Source organism: Anomalospiza imberbis, chromosome 3 (genome assembly GCF_031753505.1).
Source record: "Anomalospiza imberbis isolate Cuckoo-Finch-1a 21T00152 chromosome 3, ASM3175350v1, whole genome shotgun sequence".
Taxonomy (NCBI): Eukaryota; Metazoa; Chordata; class Aves; order Passeriformes; family Viduidae; genus Anomalospiza; species Anomalospiza imberbis.
In genome coordinates this window covers 66,863,872-66,891,322 of record NC_089683.1, presented here as the reverse complement: position 1 = coordinate 66,891,322, position 27,451 = coordinate 66,863,872, and the positions used below count along the sequence as shown (strand labels likewise).

The 27,451-nt window shown below is 34.3% G+C and overlaps 1 protein-coding gene across 18 annotated transcripts in view; it reads right to left on the bottom strand.

Annotated features, from left to right (window-relative positions):
* The window catches only part of STXBP5 (syntaxin binding protein 5), a 108,848-nt gene that overhangs the window by 11,700 nt on the left and 69,697 nt on the right, over positions 1-27,451 (bottom strand). For 3 of the 18 annotated variants that reach the window (XM_068184892.1, XM_068184891.1, XM_068184909.1), the window contains 10 exons: positions 26,867-27,045; positions 24,949-25,074; positions 24,319-24,470; positions 22,848-22,931; positions 17,012-17,077; positions 13,492-13,551; positions 13,351-13,398; positions 6,594-6,644; positions 2,278-2,517; positions 529-892 (listed from right to left, as the gene is read on the bottom strand). In XM_068184892.1, coding sequence (XP_068040993.1) covers positions 529-892; positions 2,278-2,517; positions 6,594-6,644; positions 13,351-13,398; positions 13,492-13,551; positions 17,012-17,077; positions 22,848-22,931; positions 24,319-24,470; positions 24,949-25,074; positions 26,867-27,045 — 1,370 coding nt within the window. The remainder of the gene's footprint in view (positions 1-528; positions 893-2,277; positions 2,518-6,593; positions 6,645-13,350; positions 13,399-13,491; positions 13,552-17,011; positions 17,078-22,847; positions 22,932-24,318; positions 24,471-24,948; positions 25,075-26,866; positions 27,046-27,451) is intronic. The other 15 variants (XM_068184893.1, XM_068184895.1, XM_068184894.1 and 12 more) reach the window with 15 other exon arrangements.

Here is a 27,451-nt window from a genome sequence, read left to right as displayed (position 1 = left end):
TGACCTGTAAGTAAATTTAAACACTACTACTACTACACATGTTTAAACTCATAACTTAAATTCCTTACTTTAGATGACTTATTACTAAACAACTGCTAGCAGTTAATTTTGCCTTCATAGCCTAAGTTTAAGGCCTTTAAGACACAAGCAAGCTACACAAGAAAATATTGAGGCATAAGTGTGATGCAAATAGCAGGCAGAGTTCTGGTCAGGTACAAGTTAAAGGTCTGATTCAATGCAGTTTTCTCCATCAGGAAGTAAATTCAACTTTTAGACAAACTTAATGTCATGGACCTATATCACCTTTGTTGAATCAGTGTAGCTTAAGCTAAAGTGGTAAACTCTTTCATGTGTTAAAAACTTAACTAATAGGAATGTGCAATCAAAATTATTCAAGCTCAAGTGTTAGAGAATCATCAACCCTGAGTGAATGTAATTTTTTCAAAATTCATTGTCCTGTGGAAAAGGAACCCGTGTAGCAGAAGCCTATTTCTTTTCATATTTAAGTTACTATCAAACAGGTCTTACCTAAAAGTCATAATATGTCCATTGGCACAAAAACATGCAAGGCAGATACTGTTACTCAATGACACTATGTCTCCACGAAGAACAAAAGAAGTCTCTGTTATATTTTGCTTATAAATACAGTTCTGGGATGGCAGTGAGATAACTTTTGCTTGCTTTTCTGAACATATCACTGCATATTGGTTTTCACTAATTTCCTGAGAGGAAGAAGGGGACACTGAGACAGGTCGTCGCTTTTTCGCTTTTTCTTTTTCATCTTTATCTTCATAGTGTTCTCTCCAGGTTTCATGTGCTGGTGGGACCAAAGATCCTGTGGTGTCCAAAAAAGCCATTCTCAAGATTGCCCCTTTTAGCCTCAGGATGGTTCCTAGGAAAGAGTAGTTGAGCACATTTGTAAAACAGTTCTCCTAAATTGCTTTTCAAGCTACAAAATATTCCTTTAAGAATCTAGGAGAATGGAAAGAAAACAAGAACTTCAGTTTGCCTCCCCAGAAAAACAGATGTACAGCAACCTTGGGCATTTATCTAAAAACCAATGAAGCACAAATGTAATTAGGAAAATGTTAAACCAGTTTTCAAGGGTAAAGTGGGTGCATACTCTTTCATTAACTTCAAGGGAAACGTATTTGTATTTAAGTTCAGTGTCTCAAATGCAAATCATTCTCTCCTGATAAATACACAATATATTTAATATCAACAATAAATGTTATTAGTCAAAGGTGAGCACCATCTTTTCCTTCAACTGGTTCATAAACAAACGTGCACTTTTTTATTTCTCCCCTGCAGTTCACACTTGAATCCACTTCTCTAGCTTGAAATGAAAAAGTTTTCCCTCCTTACTGTTCAAATCACTGTCTCTGTAAACCAGACCTTAAGCAAATAAATTTTATTTTAATTTATTCATATGTAAGTAACAACATGAACATTTGCTAAGTACAAAATATAAAGCAATATCTTTTAAGGATTATGCTGCAGATCCAAAGGGGAAAATACACTGCCTAGCCTGCAGCATTGCCTTTCTAACCAAAGGTTACCACATCTGACCACTGCTGCCAATACCTCACCCAATGGGCAAAAATCTCATATATGGTCTAGATGTCCACTCCTCATCATTCCTAGAATCAAACAGCATTGCAATTTGTATGTTTAATACCATCTGCATAGCAAAATAGACTAGAGCAGCATGTTCTGCATGAGACAGTGGTAGCAGGAAAGCTAAATCTACAACTAACAGTCTATCCAATAAACCACTAATACATAATTACAACAAAAGCAGTTGCTGCATCAGAAAAACAAGATACAAGGCCTTACACAGCAATCCAAATGAATATATTTATCATTAATATTTCAAGCTAGTTGTTCAATTTACAGCCTTAGTTTGCACTCCCTTTTCTTGCTGCAGGAAAACTAATTGATTCTTACGTCATTACTAAAAAACAGTAATAAACTGAGCATTTGATACTATTAATCTCTTCTTCTATCTCTGTTTAACAACTGCAAACATTGTTTTCTCAGCAAGTAAACACTGAAGTTACATTTTATGAAATTGTACTTTCCACTTTTCCAAGTTGAGAAACTCTGTAACAAAGTAACCAATCCAGCCTGTTAAACTTACCAGCTAAATCGATGCAATATACATTTTTAATTAATTAATAATTGAAAAGAAAATCTCAAACAGTTTCTTAAAAAAATATGAAAAACGACAACAATACTTTATCAAAGCGTACTTTAGCCCGTCTGCTTTGTACATACCACTAGGAGAAACAATGACTGGCTGAAGAAGTCTTTGCTCTCCTCCTGGGGGTAAGTTCAGTACAATGACAAGCACCGTACCCAGCGTGGTACCAACCCACAGGCATGGGGAAGGCGATGTGTCGGCCTTTCTTGTGAAAGTCTCACAAAAATGAAGAGCTGAAATTGCCTCGCGGGACTCTTTATCAATGCTAGTTACACTAGAACTCCGGGATCGACTGAAAGAGTTGTCTTTGACATCTGAAAATAAATCAGTATTAATTAAAAAGAATGGCAAATTGGAGGGATTAAGAGAATTTAAATTTTTTTTGTTCTTTAGCATCAACTGTATACTAAATATAATGCTATTGATTTTTGTAGCCCTATTCTTCCTTAGTCATATTTCCTTATTCCCCAATTTCCAGCTGTTTCTTGAGCAAAGCACCCAATATTTGTTGCAGAGGTTGCCATTAGGTAGTTATCATGAACAATTTTAAGGCATATTTCTGTTTTCTAGAGTCAGAGAATAATAGTCATCAAGTGGTACTCCTTTAAAAGGTTGAATTACAAACCTCTCTGCCAATTAGCTGATTGAGCAGATGAAAAAATATTGGATCCCATGGAACACAGTTAACTAATCTCAGGAAGATACAACTATTTTATTTTAGGAAATGCAATGACATCTGCACAGCATGATAGCATGGAAGCTGTAATGACCCACAATATTGTTTCATTTTAGGAAACTGTGTGCAGGAGATCTAACAGGCTATTTACACACTCGAAAACTTTTAGTAAGAGGAAAACAAATGCTACCAAATGCCACCTGGTACTGCTATGCAAAGTTGAAGATTTCCACTGGGAATGCTGTGCATAGTGCCAGTAATAGCACTAAAGCTCTTCCGGATGTCTTGCTCACTTGTTTAGCAACAAGTGAATTCTAATGTTAACAAAATGTGCTGCTCCACTCTTGCTGTGTGCTATCTGTAGGCGTGGTGTGGCAATACCTGATACCTCAGCAGACACTGAGTTTATCTATGAATTCACAAATTAATGCTGTAGTTTTAGCACAAGACAGCCCTCACCAGCAAAAGTTGGATGCAATTTATATTATGGTTTTTTAAAAAATAACTCAAAAAATCTTTTGACTAGGGTATAGATGCAATTGACATTTTAAAGCAGGATTAAGAGCTAAAGAAGAACATTCAACCATGTACTATTTGGAACTACTACTATGTTAGTTTCATTAAATTATTGAAAAACTTTCTACAAAGAATATCTAACATGCATTTGGAAAGCATACATACTAGATTTCAACTGACTAAATACACACATCCACTTAACACAAACAGTGACTCTTCCCAGGAATTGGCTCATTCCAACAAGGATAGAAAAAAACCATTGTCCTGTTGAATTTTAGCTGTCAAATATGAAACAAGAATTATAGGAACTAAATCAATCACATGTTGACATACTAAGTTTTCACATTAAAAACAATAAATCCAGTGTAAAACAATGAAAACAATAATTTGTTTTTATAAGTCTTCTAATGACCACCACCTCTTATGATGCTTGATTTTTTCAGGCTTGAGTATTTACTAATTTAATGGGTTTTTTTTTACTTTAACATGGATTAATCAGTCTGAATATAATCAATCATACAGTAACTGCAATAAGCATAGCTTTACATGTGCATTTGTGCCTTCTACCTATTTGATTTGAAGCGCATGTGTTCAAATTCCAGAAGCATTGGAATGGACAGGAGAAAACCAATGAAAACTAACTTCTCAGACATATGGATATTTTTGAGAGTGGACAATCCATTCAGAAGAGAGAACAGAGGGTTGAAAGCTTAATTGCTTTAGTGCATCCTATTTATCCTCAAGTCAAGGAAGAAGTTTGTAAATGGATTAGATTTAGATGAAGAGGAAGGAACAGCAGTGTGATGAATCACTACACACCACCAGAAGGATGGAAAGATGAGGCTCTTTTGAGGAAGTAAAGCAAGGAATAGCACCTAGTGGCAGTAGCATCTTAATCACTGGATTAGAACATTGAAAAGCAATGGTATAATGCAGGTAAGGGTATGATCAAGATAACTTCTGTTTTAGGAAGTGGAGAATAAATACAGAAACACATAGTTAGATTTTATCTGTTCAGAGAGGAAAAGGAGCTGATTAAAGATCTAAAGACAGAAAATTAATTTGAAAGAACAAGGTCATGAAAGAGGAGGTTTCAAGAAGCCATGGAAAGAAATGAGAGACAATAAGGATAATGAATTTAGGAGAAAGGCATTTCAGTTGTCTCCTACAGCCACTAGATCTGGCCACATTAGTGACAAAAATACAAGCAAGCCAACACTGAAGAACACTATGCAAAAGGTATATCACTACGAGAAAAGATAGGAGCAAAATCAAATGTAATTGCTTAAGAAAGTGATTTACAGACTTGAAAACCTAGAATAATTTTACACAGAACAAAATGAGGTTTCTAAGCACAGATATTTACATACATGCAAAGTCAAAACCAGTCCAAGGCTATTACAATTCAGTTTATCAGAAATGATGTGACAAAAAATCCATTCCATTATTTCAGTAGAAGGAACAGCAAATATTAAGTGATGTAGAAAACACTGTAACTCTTTCAAGACTGGAACATGCTGAAAAAAACTTTCAACATTCACTTTTCACCACTCTTCATTAGGAAAAAGTAACACTTCCAAGAACTTATTGCCATCAAAGAACTGTGAGTAAAACAGCAGAATCACAATTGGTTGATACTTAAATATAAATGTGTTCCAGTTTGCCAAGTATGAAATTCACCCTACACCAAAATTATCCCTAAACCATTAGTAAACATAGCATGGAACCCCAGAAACATATTGAAAAGGGTCATCAAATTCTTCAGCTCTTCTGTGCTAACATGGCCATGGTCAAATTGCTCTAGTTCCAGACACTGAGCTTAGAAAGATGAGGAAAAATTCCAATTCCAGAGGAGATTACCAAAAGCCACCTCAGGTTTAGCTAACATAACCTAAAGAAGAAGGGACTGAATTCTGTAAAGAAAAAAAAAATCTGTAAAAATGAAATTAGAGATATGATGACAGATTTCAACAGCATAAAAAAATGACTAAAAAAGATAGGGAGTACATGTTACCCCTGTTTATCATGGAAAGGACAAGAAAAAGTTAATATGGAAGCAAGGAAGTTGGATTAAATAACAGGAAATCTGTCTAATTAGACCATACAACATTGAAACTTTGTCGCTGGTATATTTCTAAAAAACTTTTTTATTGGAGGCTCATGAATAGATCAGAGGTTAAATTGTCAAAATATCTGTATCCCTGCCAAAGGATCCTTGCCAATCCTTGGATAAAGAATCTCTGAAAATTGCTTCCAACTTAACATTTCTCCGAGAGGGGCAAGCTGTAATTGTAAATCAGAGTGGTCTAGCTCAGTTTCAGAATATCCCAGTGCCACAGACTTATCCCCTTGTTGACAGCAGCAGCACCTGGCAAACACGTAGTGCTACAGCTGCCATCTGATCCTGGCTGTCTTCTGCTGGGCTGGTGGTAGCAATTCTGCTGCAGAGAGAGGAGCAAGCTGTGGCAGGCAGAAGCCAGCTGCATTTATTACTGCAGGTCTACAGTTGTCCCCCATCATCTTCAGAGAACAAGTCAGAAGAGCTGGATCTGATCTAACAGCTGGCAGTCAAATTATTTAAAAAACCCCAAGCGACTCGTTTGTATGTTGTTTTAGTTAGGCAACACAATGACCTTTAGTACTACAGACCTCACAACTGAACTGATCCTTATTTTAAAAGTTACTGTGTGTTTTCAAGAATAATAAATTCTCAGACTGGTCATCCATCCAAACAGCTGTATATTGCTTTACTTTAGAGAGAGTGGTCACAAGACAATTAACATTTATAAAACTATACCCAACAGTTTGTTGGGAGCACCTCAACGTATCCTGTTAAGATATTTCATTTTTCAATTTAAAGTGTATCAGATGGTCCTAAACAGGCAGCAGTTTTCCTAATAAGCTGTCTGCTTATTCATGCTTTTGCTATCACAGCACGACTGATAAAGAGAGTGACAGATACCTAAAAATTATCATGAAAGTGTGATAAGCCATATACAGGAATTGCAGGCTTACCTTATGATGACAGCAATGACATTTTGTGCCTGAGAGTCCCCAAAAAGAGTGGTATTAAAATTTTATTTCTACACTTCAGATAAATGCAAGATAAAGTCATGATAGCTTACAAAATTTAGGCCTCTTACTTTAACATACTCACATTCAGATTTAGTAAAAATAAAATCAACTATATAAACTTACCTAAATCAGGCTTTAACTCAGTAGGCAAACTTAGCTTCCTGGACATCTTTGCTGAAAAGTGAAGTATATCTTTTTTTTAAAAAGAATAAACATAATTTTGCTGGTCCTTATTTGCTTCTTTTGCAGTATTTAATATATAATTATTTATTACATTCATTGAGGTACTTTAAAGGATTTCCACTAAAGCAGAGCCTCACTTCCTCAAGTGAGGGGCGCAAACTAGGTCATGGAAGACAGCAAAATCCCTAAATACAGCATCTTATGACTTTTGCTGAGCTTGATTTCTCTTCAGGCAGGACTTAATGGATTGGATGAATTGGCTTTGGCTCAACCTCAAGTTTTAACTCCTCAGGTGAGACGTCAGAATTGCAAGGATGTGCATTGATTCTTACAGTTACAAAAAGTTAAGATCCCAATCCCCTTTCTTTTACCCTACTTTCTAATCAAACCTGAGACACTTAAAATAGAAAAAAAGGACTTGAAATTACACTAAAAGTAATGCACATGTGTAAAAAGCTAATCACCTGAGAGAAAATCCACAACCTGAGAACAATGAAGACATCACAGAGAATAATCAGAAAATCAGCAGCGTACAAATGCTTGCAACACATTAAAAAAAAACAGAAAGATTTTGATAATACTGCTCAAGTGAAAAACAGCAGTTCAGCTCATTCTTGACTTAGAAATTCTTTTTATAGGAATGGAAATCTTGCAGTCCATTTAAATTGCAGTACAATACAAACAAATACTGCTACAAAAACCATCACAAACTAGTAGGCATACATACCACTTCCATCTTACTTTCTATAATTACTGGAGAAAGAATTATTTTCATATAGTTCATCTGCTAGGTCAGAGTACACTCTAAATTTATTTCCCAGCCACATGCTTCAGCTTTGATGTATCATTAAATTCTTTATGATCTTGCATGGGTAATACTTCTTTTCCTAAAGCAGATACTGAGCTTAGCCTCATAATTCTAGGAGTACCTTGTAATGGATCCCACTCTAAGCAGCCTGAATCCTGCTCCTTTTCTCTGTTACAATTGGAGTTATCTCATTCTAACTATCACTTTTACAGAAATCATTCCAATTTCTACATATCCTGAAGAACAGCATGTGACTTAAAGTTAGTTCCACTCCTTCCAAAAGTGAAATACTTCACTGTATCATCAATTATGCTCATCAATATTGCAAATTCTAGTTATCTGAATAGTTGAACGGTTTTATTCCTGTCATACATCATAAAAATTTGAGAACCAGACTCCAGAAATAATCTTCTAATTTCCTTTATGTGTCAATGTTAAAAGTATGCTTGAATTAAACTTAAATTACTTACTCTCAGGCAGAAATGCGAATCACTTATTTTAGTGCAGGCTGAAACTGAAAAAGGCAGCCTGACTACGTGTTTTCTACCCTCATCCTTGCTCTAGCACTGGCAAATACCTAACTTTATGGTGAGGCCAAAACTCACCTAAATGAGGTTTCTGCCAAGGGTTGCATCCAAACAAGATCAACTCCTATTTCAGATCAGAGCTCAGGGACAGGAAGAACAGAAAACCAGGGTACACAACAGCACGAATGATGAGGAGTCCATCTTTCTGCTATCAGCTTCAACTTAAATCAGCTTCCAGAGAGATCATAAAATCTCACCTGGAATGGTGAATTACAAGATGGGCATTTCTCAAAACACTTGTTTTTTCTGTTAGACATTTAAATAGTAAGAGCTGAGATACTGTACAAAACCTCAAGTATATACTCAGAAAATAACTGGAGCTATTTTTGGCTTCTAACAGCTTTCACCATGTGTAAATAACCTATTTAACTAATTGAAGACCAGTACAGTCACTCTTGGCTTTTCAAATAGAAACATTTGGCACAATCTTAACAACTGGGAGAAAACTGAGAAAAAAATTTCCAAAGTTACAGATAATATAACATGGGCAAGTATAGGCAAACGTGTTGGATTCTTAGAGCCAATCCAGTTTCAGCTTTTTGTTCCTTAGTGAAAGGCCAGCTGTGTGAACTAGGCTGGTAAGATAAAACAAATTTGTCAGACAATTTTCAACATACACTGAACTATGCCTCATTAATAGGACAAGAGGATACAAGAATTGTTAAAAAGGATATAATTACTGGAAATTGTGAATTACTGTGCTATGCAAAAAAACCCCAACGTTTCAAAACATATGTTAATGTGTCAAAAACCTCAATAATTCAAATGTAAATGAGAAATAAGAACCTATTCCAACAGCAATGGTGCCATCTTGTGTTTAAACAAAAAACTGCCTAAATATGCAGTAAGAAAATAGGAATATTTCACCAGCTAAGCCCTTTTTAACTAACATTAATTACTCAGTATAAAAAAAACCCTGCTTGCATTCACATGGGCTTAAGTTTTACAATTTTTGATAAATTCAGTTATTTTATGCCTCAGATGAAAATCAGAAAAATGGAAGATACAGGCTGGAGATCTAGAGAGGGAGATCTCAGTGTCAGGCTTTTCACTCCAGCTGTACAACAGGGCAGAGGTGATGCTGACTGCTCCCGCTGCATGTGGCTGACTTCAAGCAGTAGCTGTCATATCAGAGTTCAATAACTCCCTTGGGGGTGGTGGTTGCTGCAGCATTTATAGCCCAGACAGAGATCTGGGAGCTGTTGTGCTCCTCCTGGCACATTACTGCTCAAGGCAACAGTGACTGTTTTGCCTGGGTTTAGTCCTACATTTAATATTTCTCTATATTAGAAAACCTAGAGTAATACACAGGTGCACACATATGTTCTGTCAATATATAATTAGGTATCATATTAGAGAACTGTCCAAACCCAGGGATTCATGGGGATTTCTCACAGGTCAGGCTTGGGAAGGTAGGTGTCAGAATAGCAGGAACAATCTTCAATTCAATGAAGAAAACTTGAAGCCTGAGAAGGCTTCTCAATAGGAAGCGGTGGCTTAGAAGCAACAGTTACATTTCATTTGTAGTGAGTTATCCTGAGCTGATACTTTAAAATGTATAGCACATCCGTTTGAAAGCTATACAGTGACTTCTCCTTCATTCCTTTTATTTTAAAATAAAATTCTAAAGATTATAAAAGACACATGTGTCTTGGAGCTTTGACAACCACAAGAACAACTTATGAAGCCTTTTTCATATAACATCACATGAGAAACAACTAAGCAGCTTAGAATTTTTTAGAGACACCAAAGCTCCCTAATTATTCTATATTTGACAACTACACAAAGTGAAATATTTACATCACCAATTAACTAATGTTGAAGTCTCTAAAATTCACATGAGAATAATAAAACCATTTCACAAGAAACTGTAAAAAACATGTACTTGGATACATCAAAAATTAGATCAAAGTATTAAAAACACATTGAAAGAAATGGTCTTTGACATTAGAGCAAACAAGAACTTATTATGAACATATTAAAATCTGATTTAATTAAAACAGCTGTAATGGTCAATTATAGCAATGTTTGAAAAATTTAGGTATACACTTAGAATGTAAGAAATGTGAGAAACCTCTGTCAGAACTAACAGCAGATATCACAAAAGTTTGGAACGAAATCTACTCTGCTTAAGTCTGTTTACTAATACTCTTTGCAATTATTTTTAAAATTGTAAAGTGCAGGAAATAAACAAGACTAATTTTCCTGAGAATTATTTGACACATAGCCTACTTGAACAGTTATAAAGTTTTTTAAATCTACCATATTTTGCAGGCATCTGTACTAAAGATTTTTCCAGAAATGGTTGTTACATCTTAACTTACAACACAATTTGCAGCTATAATATTTCATCATCTGTATCTACAGCTGAAGATTTTGCTTCCACTGAAGTTGGATCCCAATGTCTTTCCAAAAAAATGACACAGCCTTAGAAAAAAAGTACTTCCTACAAATTCTTCTTTCTCTAAATTCATTTATATTAAGTATATTCCTTCATATTGCTTCACAGCATATTGCTTATTCCTTCAAATACGTGACATTTATAAGAGAATGGTCTGGATTCAATAATGGCCACAGTACTTTCTAAAATTTATAGAAATGCTTAGTTAAATCAATTATCTCAATATCTCCAAGGAAACAATCAACTATGATTTTTTCGAGGTTCATCTTTGATGCAAACAAAAGGGAAACATGACCCAAAAGCAACACATTCACAACAGATCTTTAACTTGATTTACTATCCATTCCTTAGCACAGAGCATTCACAGTTGTGTATTTAGAAGAAGACAACAAACCAGACCAACTGATCTAAATGTTGGTGCATGAAGCATTTGCATATTGTTTTATAGAAATCTGCAGAATTTTATAGAAATCTGCAGACAATGCTTTACATCAGTTGCAATAAAGTGACAAATTGACAGTGACATCACATTTATAATTGCGTGTGTGATGTTACCACCTTGCTGCCCTACCACTGAAATGAAATTACTTCACACTTTGCTAGCAGCATTCCCTTGCTTCTTGTTCCCATGTGGCAAACACAAGAGTGATATTAAAAGCAACTGAAGTTCCAATGGAAATTAATTTAATTCTGTTTTGCACCACATTTAGCAGGTTGTATTTTACACATTGACAAGGAATGGAAAGAACTTGAACTGATAGCTCTGTGTGCCAGTGCAGAGAGCTATAACCATGCCATATACATCAAATAACATCAAATTCATCCCTGAGAGCACAGCTGATGGCAAATAATTTGTTTCATACAACATGATGATGTTGATGACAGTGACATATTTCACAAAACTCATTGTCCATGCACCCTTGGTTGTCAATTCAGTTTAAAACAATGAAAAGCAAGAACATGCAACTATTAACACAGGAAAGGTGTTTTATTTACATGAAAGAGCTTAAAAGTAAGTTCAGAAAGAGCTAGATTAAGCATGCCAGATAAACTACAGAAAACATGGTAGCAAAACAACCACATTCAGTGCACAGCAAACTACTCAAAACTAGGAAAATGCAAAATAAATAATTATCTTTCAGCTTCCAATAAACTGTGCAAATTACATAAATCACAGTCTAACTTACACCCTGAATAATGCATTGCTTATAAATAAATGGTTTGCTTTTTTTAGCTGTGAAAAACATTCCTAATACTTTCAGTTGAAAGGCTTCCAGCTGAAACAGCTGTGAATGGCTCTATAGAATCCTCATTGGCATACTTTATTAATGCTCTAACGTAACTCTTTGAAAAGAAGTGGAAAAAAAAAAAGAGGTCACAGTCAGTCGAATTTCCATGTGTTTTGCACAAGACAGTGTGTTTTATGTTCAAAGGAGACAAAAGGGAAACATTACCTCAAAGGACATGGATATAACATGCACAAGACTAGGTGTTGTTTTTCTCAACCTGAACATTGGGTTCTAGTTACCCTGAAATTCCTTTAGGGGAATTAATGCTCATGTAAAAGACACTCATTTCTTTTTTAATTACAGATGAATTCACATAATGTATTATTGACAGCCATTTGCTTTCTTGACATAGTCAGAGTTTTGCTGCCCCAAAATTAATTTTCCCTGCCATTTCTGATGTCATTGAAAGAAGGTCTCAACACAGAGCAAAAATATGTATAAGTACTTTCTCATTCTGTACTTCAAATTCCAAGGATTACTTGAAATCCTTGAGGAGTACTTTCTCATTCTCTACCTCAATTTTCAAGGATTCCAAGGATTATATTGTCATACTCCTGTTTGTATACCTGAATTTTGAATGATTCTTTGCCTCAAATACTGAATTATTATGAAAGTTAATAAAATTTTAGGATAAAATTTAAGTTGCCAAACAGAAAAACCAAAGGGAGACTTCAGGAAAAGAAATCTCTTCCTCCCTTGTCTCAAGCTATGCTTCAACACCACCTGTGATATAGTAGCTTAGCAACCAGTTTTACTATATAATTTCAACCTAAACTGACTGAAGAGATAAAATGAAATTATCCTACAGTGATATACTAATTTGCTACATGAAAACAAAACGAACATTAGCAAAGTGATTCTGCAAAGTAACCATATCCCAGTTAAGGAAGAAGAGTCCCTTTCCCAAAGCTAAATCATTCAGCCTCTTGCTTTCATTTATTTAATGAGCCAGTTGTCAGAAGTCAGAGTTATTTTCATTTCAGCCATGAAAGGGTTCAATCTACCTGCATACAACATATCCCAAGGCAATTCTGTTGCCAAATTAAGACACAAGTCTAGAGCTGGTAGAGTATTGTGTCACTGCTGGATGCAGGAAAGTAAAGAGAGTTCTGGAACAGCAGTGGGGAATACTTATATATGTACAAGCCAGTCCTCTTCCAAATGAATAAATGCAACCATGATAGTACCTCATTCCTGACCATAGCCATGTGAAAATCTGATATAAAAAAGAAATGGCATCAGCCATACGTTCCCAAAACCAGCGCATGTTCACAAAAGTAGTGGAATCATGTTGTGACTTGTATAGACTGAACTCTTACTATGTATCAGAATTTCACCCATCCAGAAAAACAGAGAAGTGCAACTGCAAAATCAGAGAATTTAAATCACCAATATCCTTGATTGTTTTATATTATTGTGCCCAGTGTATTTAGTACAGAAGCAGCCCATAGAATTACCAATTAGCATAAAGAATGAAAGAATTAATAACAGAATGCATTGAAATTTGACTGTTATTTTGCCTTTTTTTTTTTTTTTTTTTTTTGCTGCTGGGTTAGTTCTGCATAGAATAAGGCACTGAATTAGAAAGAGTAGATTTTTTTCTAGTTCCTACCTATGTCATTGGTTACCATCTTGGAAAACTTTCTGCTTTTGGTCTTCACTGTAAATAATATTATAATAAAAAAATCAATCTAAGTGTATCAAAAGGTGAACTAAAGATAATATAAGACTAAAGAAAAGAAAAATACTGTACCCTTTTCTATAAAATTATTCACTTTTTGTTCATCATCAGAATTGTTTGGTGAACCAGAACCTACAAGTGGAGACAGAATGAAATGGATATACATTTGACATGAATGAAAGGGATATATCTTTGACACAAAAATCAATGTATACACTTAAATTATACATATATTACACAATATATGTATACATATATTATACAAAATTATATACAGAATCTGAGTTTAACAAAGATACAAAGAAAATATCAATTACTGATATTGGTATTCACTGTAGCTGTATTAGATGTTATAAAGTACAAATTACTTTGGCATGACACAATTCTGGCATACTGGATTTAGCCACAGAAATTATAATGCAAGGTACAACACTGCACATTGCAGTGAGTTTATTGCTAGAAGTAATGCCCTCGTTGAACAAATGTTTACACTGAATAACTAAATGGCTCTACTAATCATTGCTCCAGACACAGAGATTAGCCTAAGTTATGATTCACAGAACACAGCTGTAACAATAAACACAAGTCCTATAAATCTGTTTGGGTTTTTTTTTTTTGCCAATGCAGTAAATTATTATTGGACCACAGTTCTTCAACTACTCTGCAGACAACTCTGAGCCAATAGTGCCACCTAGATTTTCTGTATCCCAACACTGAAAAACTGATCTTAGCAACAGACCACAACTTCAGGCTTACCACTGTCATGAAATTAAAACATTACCAGGAAATAAAAACAATTAATCAAAAAATTTTTTAATTTAATTGGATTTTATATTGTGGAAGTGTAAAAACCAGAATAGAACACAAGCATTTTAGCACTTCTGAAGATAAAAACATGACAGTTTAAATGCTGTGCAATCTTTTAGGTCAGATAAATGCTCCCAGAGTCTAAGCCTATTACTGCTTGGCATCTATAGGAAATGCAGGAGGTAAGACTATTCCTTCTGCATTTTCATAGTATTTCTATAGTTCTGTGTTAGTGAAACTGTAGGATACTCTCCTAACTTGCACAGGCAGGCAGTCCTCTTCACAGTCCTCTCATCTATATAGCCACCCACTGGAGGAAGTCTAATGGAAGTTACCTTCCACTTCGCTTTACATGGACATGGAAAGGTGGATTTGAGCAATTGCAGACTTCAGTCCAAACAGTGACTGGTGTATTTTACAGATCACATTGTAACAATGAACACCAATAAGGCATTCAATTGCCAATGCCATCCCTCTAATCTTAGAGCCAGTAAAAAACGCAAATATTTTGTGTTTGTGTATTTTCCTCTTAACTAGAAAGCCTCTAGACTGCAAAAAGTATCCTTAAATTTAGCTTCCATCCTTCTTCTCAAGCTTGTCAGTATTCTGCAGCAAATTTCTCAAAAAGGTCCTCTCTTACCTCTGAAAGCTAAATGCCACTTTCAAGCTTGTTTTCAGTCTTGTGCTTTCGCCCAGAAAAGATATAAAACTCAAACGAAACCTAAGGAATTACAGTTCTTCTCTCTTCACAAACATCAACAAATTATTTCCATACCAGGGTGGTGCATTCAAGATTTTTTTGAAAGGAAAAGTTGAGAAGTCTACCACAAGCTTAATCTCATTCACTGAGAGCAGAGGACAGAATCACAGGAAGCAAGGCACAGGCCAGCCTCGCTACTAGAAGTTTCTATTTTACAGGAGAATGCAAGGGTTACATATTCCCTCTATCTTTTGTCCATTCACTATTTTTGATACTTTAGGCATTATTTTTTAACCTTCTTCAGCTCACACTCAACTCAGGCAGGAGGAAGGTAGGGGAAGTTAAATTTAGGAGTTTTCCATAAACCTTAATTTTCATATTTGGAGTTGCCTTCACTGCATTTTTGTGGAAGTGGTGAATTGAGTTTTACTCCACTTCAACACCCAGTTATGAAAGAATGCTCTTATTTAAACTACACAGTGTTTTAAGTGGCATAAGTTAGGAGTTGTTTGGGCTAACATTTAAGTGATTCTTGAGCAGGAGGGAAAAAATGATACATATTAAAGGTTATGATTCATTAGCTGTTAATGGCAGACATTTTATAGCAGTGGTCCAGAACCTAGATTTAGCCCAGACTTTTTAAGTGGGTCAAAATCAAATACCATAGTGAATTGATAACTATGCTCAACCTTGACAGACAAAGGATTTACTGCAACTGCAGCAATGCATAGCAAATTGTTTACAGGCATTGGTGTCAATATGTAAAAATGATATAAGAAACATGCACTTTATTCTCAACACCATAAAAAAGCTTTCATTATAAACTATACTGAAGTTGATGACTTCAGAACGCCAATACTTAACAACACGGATTTGTCATGAAATCACATCTTTGGGTAAGACTTTTAATTAAAACTCACAACTAGGCTTTGCTTTAATTATAAATAAATCAAATTCATTCTAAGAAAGAGCTAGCAAAAATGAAAATGACATTGATTGATCTAGAGGAGTGTTTTGCACAATTTAAAAGGAACATCAAAAGACAATTGTCAAATCAGAAATTAAAATTTATGTTAAAATTTCTACTAACATAAATTAGTAGAATTTATGTTAAAAATTCTACTAATTTTTACATTAGAAAAATTTACATTTTTCTAATGTAAAATTTCTACAAACACAATTTCTACATTGTGTTTGTAGTACAAAACATTGTTCTACAAACACAATGTTTTGGTTTTTTATGCTTTCAATTTGGCTTTGAAAGATACAATCTACAATAGAAAAAGAACCTATCTTTAGACTCCCATCTTAATTAGCATTTTACACTACATACTGCTTTATGTGCTTCATTTAAATCTGCAGTTGAGTTCTTTAACCTTGAGTAGGTTTGAATGAAACAAAATGACATCTTTAAAAGTTCTCAGAGCAATAAGTAAAGATAAGTGACAAGTTTTAGCTACTACAAAAACTATTCACTCCATACATTGACATGCATTATTAAGTATTTACATGGTTATAGCCTCAACTAGCCAATATGAAAAGAATAAATCTTGAAGGTTTCATTTAAAATATTCACATACAGCAGTAGCAACTGGAAAACTGAAAAAAAAAAAAAAAAGAGTGCAAGAGGCGGAATATTAAGTAGGGAACTCCTACTTTCTCTAGGATGCTGGTGTCTAAAGACCTCTTATTCCACAGAAAAAATAGTAATTTGCCACTTATGAGGAAGCAGAGATAACCTCTGCCACTTTTGAGGAATACGAAACACAATCACATGAACAATTACAGGAATTTGTGCATCTCTTGTCAATGCTTCAAAATTCCATTGTGCAGTATATTCCCTGAGGCATAAATATTTCAGTCTATTCTCTCTTCAATCATCTTTACGACATACTCCTATTGCATTTCTTAAGTCAGCCTTGTTTTAAAAATGCAGTTGTGCAAGATGGCAAAATTTATGACAGTTTGACCAGTTTGTGAAAGGACAACAGGTTTTATATAATTACTTAACTAGTAAGTGTTAACTTCATGCATGCCATCTTCTGGGAAAATAAGAAGCTGAAGATCAGGGAAAGTTATGATTACCTGACGTGGGTGACTTGCAGCGGTCTTCTGGCACCACTGTACCTTCATTTATATCACAAAGACCTGCTGAAACAAAACCAGTGTATTATAAATACAATTCCCATTTTATTTTTACTTCCATTGCAGTCAGGAACTTCATTTCTTATTAGAGACAAACAAGCCAGTTGTGATAGAATTTCTGTAACATACTACTTTTTTTGACTTTACCCACAGTAACTGTAGAGTCACTTCATACTACTAAAGTTTTCTTTGTAAAATATACTCAATAAATTTCAGTCAAAACCACTATACTTTCAGCTAGACAAACTCATCTGAACAGTTAATTATTTACATGCTACAGGTATATATTAAGCCTAGACATAATTTCTTTTGAAAAAAAAATCATAGTTAAATTAAAAATGTAATTGCAAAAGAAAATAATATAAAAGAGGGTCTTGAAGATTACAAGCACATTATGTGTGAAACTACAGTGCCTTTTTTCAAACTACTTCTGCACTGTTGCAGTAATATGCCTTGTATTTGCCAATTTGTATTGCCAAGTTAATTTTCCAGAAAAACTCCTTATTGGTGTCACTTAGAGAATTCAGGTCTTAGTGTGTTTAGACAGGTGTTCTCCCTTGCATGGAGGAATTTCACTAAATTTCTTACATCCTCAAATCTGATCAATTTGAAAAACTGCAGTATGTTAACATCTGAAAGCTAATTCCTTTCATTCCAGTGAAGGAAATAAAACCTAGTCATACACAATCAGATGCAAAAGATGGAAGCTGCCTCAAAATGGTCCTAAATATTATTCCATTGCATAAATTAAAAGTATACAAGAATTTTTCTTTTTGACAAGAAATTGCTGTCAGGACTGCCCACAATCAAGAGAAGCGTATCTTGTTGATATTTTAAGGTTAGTAATGCATCTTCAGGTTTTTATCATTAAGCTTTCCTACAGAAATTTCATTGTGTGATACTAAGGCAAACAAGCATGTAATACTGAACAGTAATAGCTAAGAAATATTTGCTAAAATTACAGAGTTTTGCATGCACACAAATATTTCCAATACTCAAAAAGTTTGAGCAGCAATGGTAATGGCTAAAGCAAGAAAGTTATCACATGGAAAGCCTGTCTATACAACTGCACACTACACATTCACAAGTGCATATATACACATCTGTTAACAATCAAAAATAGAACAGTTATACTCCATCAAAGCTTTAAAATTTCCAAACATTAAACCAGAATTTAATAGTTTAAAGGGAAAAAGGTTCTCCTGAAATAACATATCAATGTGGAACACATTGAAAGTATGTTACATTAACAGTTCCATTTATCCAAAATAGTCTCTTTTAAGATTACTAAGAGCATGAATAGCTTAAACCCCAAAACTCAATGACTAGAATTGTCAAATGACCTTAAGACTTTGTTAACCCTACATTTAACAGTCCTGGAACCAATTTAAATTCTAAAATGTCAAATGAAATTCCAGGTGGAAGTTTTATCCTTCCACTACACAGGAGAAAGAAAAGAGCAATTTATTTAATCATCTGTCAGTAAATCAATGAACACTATGGGATAATCAGAGCTTTATATCAGAGTTTTAAACAGGCATGGGAGACTAAATGTTTTGACCTACACAGGATTATGTAAAAAGATTTTTGAAAAATCCTAAAGTTGCTTTCACAACAAGCAATACAAGTTTCAGACGATAGCTGTGCTGGGAGGATAAACCCATATTGCGCTCTTAGAAGTAGTTGCCCCCTCAGGAGCCAAACTAAACAAATTCATACATGCAGTTCAGGAACACAATTTCCTCTTTTCCAATAAAGATTAATTCTTTACCTTCAAAGGAAGAGTTTAGCTTCTTGTACTAGTTCTCCTATGAAAATTCATTAATTGACAGCAATAATCTTTAGCCAAGAATGAAGACACCTGCACACTTGAATTTTTTGTAGGAACTCTCAAGGCTATAATTTGATTAATAAACATCTTAATTAATAATATGAATAAGTGTGCATTATGCTAATCATTTTGGCATGTAAATCTTGGATATCTGTTCATAGCCATTACTGCTATTACTTAAGAGAGAAAGGGAACAGGAATAGATTAAAAGCCATTTTAGCTATGATTGTATTAATAATTAAACCAAGCAGAGTATAACAAGAATGATCTACATTTGTGAACTAGGAAGCTCTGCCCATGACCAAGCTGAAAAACTTGCTATTCATCTTAAAACCCCAGGTATCCTGATAGAAGCACTGGCAGCAAGACAGCTTTCCTGGAAAAAGTCTCTAGTTTCAGGTTTATAGCATCCATGCAAATTGCTATGAATTACAAAAGAAAATTGATCCAAGACTTTCTGTTTCAGAAATACAAAAACTATATCCTTCTATAACAACAATATATGTACAAGTGACCTTCTAATAAGCTTTTAGTTTACCTCTGCGAACTCCAGAAGCAAGAAGATTGAAAACTCTCCAAATTACCAAAAATCAAATAATGTCATTAAAGACATCATTACCATGCTGCATTAAAAACTCCACAGAATTACAGCTGAAATAAACTGATATATAAAGTTTCATGAGAATTAGTCAGTTTTTTCACAAGCTTTAAGCAGACACATCACAGAAGTACCTACAACTTGACTGGAAAACAGAAAAAAATAATTACAATTAATAATTATAACTAAAACTAACTTGATATGATGTAAAAGTTAGAATTAAAAACAAGCTGAAAAACAGAGTCAAAAAAAATTCCCAAGCCCAACGATCAAACTTTCTGATACAGTTTCAGCCTTGGCTGATATCAGTCACAGCTGATGTTGGTCTCATGACATTTAAGTTAAAAATTCAAATAGTGCATGAAAGAGGAAGGGAAAAAGAACATGACTAAGCAACTCCAGAAGAGTTCTGGGCATATATTTTCTTCCAGTTTGTCTCAACCCCACTTTTTGAATCACTCACAGATTACTGTCAAAAAGATTTTGATGTAAAGCAAAAATTTTAATAAGTCACATGCATGTAAGAACTGATTCAGTTTTGTCAGAAACCTAAACTGTCCCTGGTAGAACTAAGAAATCCTAACTTTTAAAGAGTTGTTCTAAATTGCACTAATCAAAAAGTCACATAAAATCTTGTAACTCTCACCAACAGTAATTTGCAAAAAAAGTAATTTGCAAAAAAAGAGTTATGATTCATATTCTCTGTGAACTAAGCAGGAAGAAATAACAGCTGTATAAGTCTTGGTGCTTCATCGTGAAATTATGACCTGTCTCATTTTTTTTTAATCAGTACTGATTTAATGACTCCTGTCTTATTTAGCAAAGAGTATATCAAGCAAAGGTCGCCTAACAGTGTAAGCCTCCATCGTGTGTAGTTGTCATCCCACTATAACCTTTCACTTACACATTTCATGTCTTTGGGCACACGGCTGAAGTTGATTTTCTACACCCTCCCCCATCACTATTAGACTCTGAAGGCAAACGTTGATTTTGTTTTTAACCTTGACAAGCACCTGATGACACTGTCTGGCAGGCCTTAACAAATCACATATACTGCATGCTTCACAAACTATAAATTGCCACCCAAAACATGTGAGTAGTATACCTGGTACGAATCACTGATAAATTCCAAAACACGATCCCAACTGGGAGCTTGTATCTGTAGAGCTAGCCTGAAATGACATTGTACAGTCTAGCTAGTGTAGAGAGCCTTGTCTCTAAATAGATGCTGCTTTAAGACGGGAATCTGAATTTCTTTTCTGAGTAGAAAAAATAAGATGACAGAGAAATACATCATATTCTTGCAACACAAGAGAAGGGAAAAAAAGCTCACGTTTCCGTTCGTATTTTAGAAGATATGTAACTCTTACTCTATGAAATTTTTTAAAAGATGCCTTTGTAAATTTTTAATTGTTTGATTAAGGACATAATATTTATTAAATCTTAAGTACGTTGGCATATACTGATACTTTATGCTGAAACATACAGAATATCCAGGTTTTTAACAAGGAAGGACCAATCCTTCCTGCTTTTTCTGAACAAGGTTGAATGTACAATAGCAATATGCTGCTCTGTTGCAGGCTGTCTGAATGCATATGCAAGCTAATAAGATTTTTTTTTCCTTAAATACACTGTTGTTGTCTCAAAGAACAGGAATTTTCTAAACCAATCACATTAGATAGAAAACTACTTTTTCTAGGAAGATTTAAATATTAAGTACTAGTACTCCCTGAAGATTATTAGTTGTATAGCCATTAAAAATATCTTATTCCTAGATAAAAATAATTTTTAAGTATTAAAATAGAAATATTTTCAAGACAGATTCAATGAAGGCACATCTTTCAAAGCAAAAACAAGGAAGCATAAGCTCCTTGCATTTTTGTAAACACTAAATACAGATAATGAATGTCCAAGAAAGGGAGAATGCAAAATCCAAAAGTGTTCTGACTGTCTTAAACAGTCCCAATCCTATAAATATATCAAAGCGTAGTACTTAAATGTAGCAGACTCATTATTTGTGGAAAATTACTGAAGCAATTATTGAAGTCTGGGCAACACATACACTGAAAGAACTACAAATAAATGTTAAATGATAACTGAAGAAATTATTTTCAATTTTTAAAATGACTGTAGCTCCAGTTAACCCAGATCCTGTCATGATGGTAAACAGAAAGAGAATTACATGGTTATGAAATTAACTCTTGGGTACAAAACTTGTTTAAGCTTATTCCTACAGAAAATAGTCCAAGTAAATTCAGCTTTACAATATTTACTAGTTTTGGGATTTCTACCCATCTTTTTCTTTTTTTCAAAACAATTATAAATCAGCACCAGATCCTGGTTTTCAGTTCTGTATCACTGTAAGGTGGAGGCATTTCTTTTATGCCTAGCTCCCTTTCTGCCATGGCAGTAGAGGAGGAAATACTATAGAGAAAGCAATATTTGGCAATTGAGACTATCCTCTGAGATGTATTTCTTTTTTCTTGTTGGGGGAAAAGAAATAGCAGAACTAAGACTTGGACCATAATTTCAAGTTTGTTTTGCAGTTTTGTTCATTTGTTGTTTTTCTTTTTAAATTCCATTTATACAGTAGCTTAATCTGCTCTACTTCATTAAAAAAAAAGGCTGAGATTACCTACCTCTGCCTGAGGGCTGAAGAAAAATGACATCCTAAGAAAAGGAACAATGCTATGCTTTTAAAAAATAAGCTTTACATTCTCCAGATTCTTGGATGCTGTGAATGATGTTGTAAGTCAGACTCTCTTGGGTAATTCATGGTTCTGATGGCTTATCTTCCTCACACAGATACCTGAACTTCAGAACTGCTTGGGAACTGAACAGGGCTGTTCACAAACACCTCTTAATCCCTATAAACAACATTTTTGTAAAAGTAACTTTTCACTTTTAGAAGAAGAATCTCTCTGCAATCACGATGTTTATTCTTATCATTGCTACTAAAACTCTAACTCTGGACTTCTGAAGCTTTTCCTGCCAGAAAGGGAGCCAAGCAAGGAAAGTTTCTAGTAAAATAACACTACATTTGTGAGTAAGATCTTAGCTGCATAAACATCAGCAAATTCTGAGATAGGATCTCCTTTTGATTTTGAGATTTATTTATTTAAAAACACAAAATACAGAGACTATTATGGTTGCTTTTTCCCTTTAAATTTCTTTTGAAGATATCATGAATGAGAAATACAATGCATGCAGAACGGATTGAAATCAGTTTCTATAAGTAAAACAATTACTTAAATAGAACTAAAGAAAATAATTATGGTGAGTGACGAAAACAAAAAAAATCAAGTTCAGATGCTCAAACAATATTTGAATGCCATGAGATGACTTACTTATATAAGAGGTGCGAAGCTTTTTCACAGACTCTGAATATAAGTTAGAAAGGCCGCACATGCAAGAAGCCACAGTCAGCATACCTTCATGAAGCAATGAGAAAAGGAAAGACGGAGACACTAACAGTACATTTGAGACAGAAAAGCCAGCCAAGTAACTTGTACAACCAGGTTATTAAAATGCCAGTGCCATGCAGATTGTTAGTATCAGAAGTTACGATGAAAAAAAGATGACTTCATATAACAGTTATATTAATGAGCAAAAAGGACTTTTATCTTAGAGACACAGTTGAAACACAGAGTTATGTGAATCCAATTTATTGGTAAAAATAACAGTTAAGAAAACAAAGGCAAGTGATGTTTAAAGCTCCAAAAGGCAGTTTATAATCTATACGCATGAGGCAGAATTTAAGCCCTTTACTCCCAGGACAAATTAACACAGTCAAACAGTAAAGCTATTGCTTTCTCTAACAGTTTATATCACACAAGAAAATATTTTATCTGACAGGGTACCGACTGTGTATGCTCTGTTACATATGAAAGATTTTTAGATCCAATTCCTCAGTTGAAATAAGCTGACTGGTGTTAACTGGATCTTTTTCAAACCATCTATTTACTAAAACACCTCCTAAAACATCCATTTCAATTTGAATAAAATATTACCTGAAGAACTTACAAGAACTTTACTCTGGACCTCTTAAAGAAATTAACACTCAGTCATGAGGAAGGGTTTTTTTGAACAGTTTATTATTATGTCTTTTGCTGTTTTCTGAAATAACTTGGGACACATCAGGGAGAAGAAAATTTTAAAATACTAAATTTTCCTTTTCGTTACAAAAAACTTTGCATTTTGAAAAGTTACTTTCATTTTGGCTGAAAAAGAACACTCTTCAGCATATTTTAAAATCAAAGTCCTTTTATTCTATTTCAAAGGATTTATTTTACCAGTTTGTATGTAGAAGTTTATTTTGTTCATTTCATTCAAAGCTTTCCTCTCAAGCATAACATGACAGTATTAACAACATAACTTGATTTAGCTCATCAGGGACATTTCTAGTCAAATTTTAAAATAGGAAGCCAAAAGATCCCAGCAAACACTCAGGCTATCTGCAAACATTAATGAATTTATACAAATACGTGATATGGGTACTAGCTTTATCAGAAATATCAGGATACTTCCTCATGCTGTGTAAATTCTTGTGAACTGCATAAATCCATGGTAAATTTATATTTTTTCTTAAAATACACAATACACTGAAAAATAAGTAATGGTATGAAGCATCAGTAGATCCCACTAAGCAATAATTTTTAAGGAAAGATGAATTAACAAAGCTGCAATAGTGACATTAGCAACAGATCAAGAAGAAAGAAAACCACAGAGAAGAATGTTTGCATTCAAAGAATACACACTAAGACTAGATGACCAATCGTGCCTTTCTTCTGAGCTTAAAATATGTTTTGGGTTACTCACCTCCAGATGGTTGCCGAGTTTTTCGGGGAGATCGTGGCTCCCTGCGGTAGGGATCATTGGAGCCATACAGTTCAATCGTGCCTAGATTCAAGAGCACGGTCTTCTGGAGGTAATCAACCATGGCAATACCATTACAGTTTCCAAAAACTACTCTGGAAAAAGAGAAGTTAAAGGAAAGACAATGCTAATTAAATGCTGGTAATGTTTCACACAAATGTTTTTTGCAGTTCAGCATTTAATACTTCCTAATTCTTAGGAATAATCCTAGATTGCACTTATTTATAAGTTTGTATTTTAGAGTGCAGTATTGATTAATTGTTCTCTTGTAAAAACATGGTGTCAAGTAGAACAGACCACTGTCAGTGTCCTTGCCAACCTATCTGACACAGAGCCTTAAGTGACACTTACTCTTGGCTGTACAGTGCCAAGTGAGAAAGAATGATGCTGATTTGCCTCTGCTGTTAGCATCATCAGTATCTGCCATGACCCAAAAGGAATTCTCTCAGAAGCACGAGAAACTGATTATGTTGCTGTGCAGCTCACGTGAACACACACAGAAGACTCAATTTTAATGGAGAGTTTTAAACCACTTTGATGGAACAATGAAAGAACTATGTAGAATATACTTACAGGCCATATGCTGAGTTGATGGCTAAGCTGGTTATCTGTTGAGGAGGTTCTCCACTCACCCACACCAGCTGGATAACAAGCTCGATTTGGTAGCCTGGAGACTGCTTGAGAGGAGAATTTTTAACTCTGCAAAGTAAATAAAACATGGCGTCTCCATTGTCTCCATTTTTTCCTTATGGGATCAGAGTTCATTAAATTCTACACCATGCTGGGTTTTAAAATGTTGGAAAATGGTAAAAACTATGATCAAAAGCAAATAAAAGCAACCAGAAGAAAAAGCCACATTGAAAATGGGAATTCACTTCTTTTGACTCACAACCTAATTGAAAACTAATTGAACAATGATTACAAATGTTTCATTTTTTTCCAACTTGGAACAAGGCATAACAGTACTATTATGCTGTATTTTCTTGAATAGATACAGGTGTTCAGTCAGTGTCTAAAAAAGGTGTTACCTGTTTTTTTTCAGAGTTTCCAAAAGAACTCTGATTTAGAGAACGGAAGGGGGTAAGAGGTTTACGTGGAATAAGCACAATGAAAAGGGAAACAGAAGTACAATATATTGAAATAAATGCAAATAAAAAGCTGATGATACAGCAAAACCAAAATGAAAACAAGTCAATTATTGCAATGGTAGACCAACTGTGTGCAATGAACCTAGGATTGGGGGAACTGAAATTCCTGTAAAGACTTTTTTTGCATGCTGACAAATACACATATGCATTTTTTTTACACGAAAAAAATTAGGTAGAACAAGCTTCTGTTTCCCAAGTTCCATATATTTACCCATTTATTCTCATTAATGGATATTTTGGTTTGACAATATTTTACATAGGTTTAGAATTTCTATTTTATATATTAATATTTTATTTTCTATTCTATCATACTATTTTCAATTTTTCTACTTAGATGAATTTCCTTCAGAAATACACCTTTCCAACTCAGTATAACCAATGCAATTTGAAAACTCTTACCCAAATAAATCAACCCTATCAGAATTGTTTTCTGGATGGATACACTCAAAGAATTAAAATCAAAGTTCAAAACTACAGAAAACTGCAGAAAACAAAGTATATGCTTAGCTTTATATCTCTAGATATATATTAAATACTTCTTACATTCTGTTAGAAAAAGTCATGGCTCATAAGTCACATAATGCACTCTTGTAGGAGAGTAAAAAAATATAGACTTTCTTAACTCTAATTTCTCTAGATGGGTAAAAACTCACACAAAGAAGCTCGCAGAAAAAATTCACAATTTAAAAAGATCAAAAAACTTGTCAAAGCCCTGCACTATTAGGCATCATGCAAAGTGAAGATCCATGAAAAAGGGACACTTAACTAACTCTGTTTCCAAAATGCAAAGTTGTTCCCCTGGAGGATTTTCAAAAAGTATATATATATTTATAAGCCTAAAGAGTTAGCACTCAGCTAGCTATCTGTAAGAATTTTCACTTCTGATTTGTTTCTAAAACTTAAGGCTCTGCAAAACTAACAAATGAAACATATTCAGACATACTTGGTCTAAAGTTAAGGAGAGCCACAAAACATCAATTTTCCCATTTATTTCAAGGACAGTAAGATATCAAAGTGACTGAACTGCTGCTATAAAAACTGTTTGCTCTAAGGCACGGTCATCTACAGCTATACTAACATCTATGCCAAATTTTCTTAAAATAAGGTAAATCAGAAGGCAAGGATTTTTTTTTAAAGTCAGCTTAAGAAGTTAAAAAAAATAGGATTGCAATAATTTCTTAAAACAGAGCTCAAATTTCAGATACTTGGAAAGCTTAGTTCTACAAAATAACACATTTTCTCCAGAAATGACATACCTGTAACAATATCAAAGTACATATACTCTAATTCACATATTCTTGCAATGTTTCAGACACACTGAAAGTATAACAGAATATACTTACTTTAAACATGGGACATTATCACGAAGTCCATCAGATGAACTGCTACTGGTAGATGGATGAGACTGGGGAACAACGGATTGGGGATTCGAACCTGTGCCTGGAGTTGGTACAGGTGGCACCTGCTCACTGTCTGGAGTTTCAACATCATTTATTTCATATAGGAGACGTACTTCCAGCATCTGTTAATTAAAGGAAAGAAAAATATCAGTCCAGTCTGCCTTTCAAAATATTGAATATGAAATCAATGAAATGCAACTGAAGGTAGTAGTGATAAAAGTAACATCCAGAACTTTTCTATCTTTTGAAAGATAACAGCTTAATAAACAGTGTAACAAAAACACATGTAATTTTCAGAAATACAGTCATATTATTACAGACTGAATACCTGAAGATTGCTAGAACTTCAACATCTGATATATATATACCAGTTTTTAAAAGTTTGCTTAATTATCATTCTGCTGACATACATTCTCAGTTATGAAGATGACTTAGTTTATGTACTTCAGGAATGGTAAAACAGAGCTGAAGCCACACAGACAGCTAAACTTTTACTGATGTAATACTGTACACATTGTGACTTAGTTC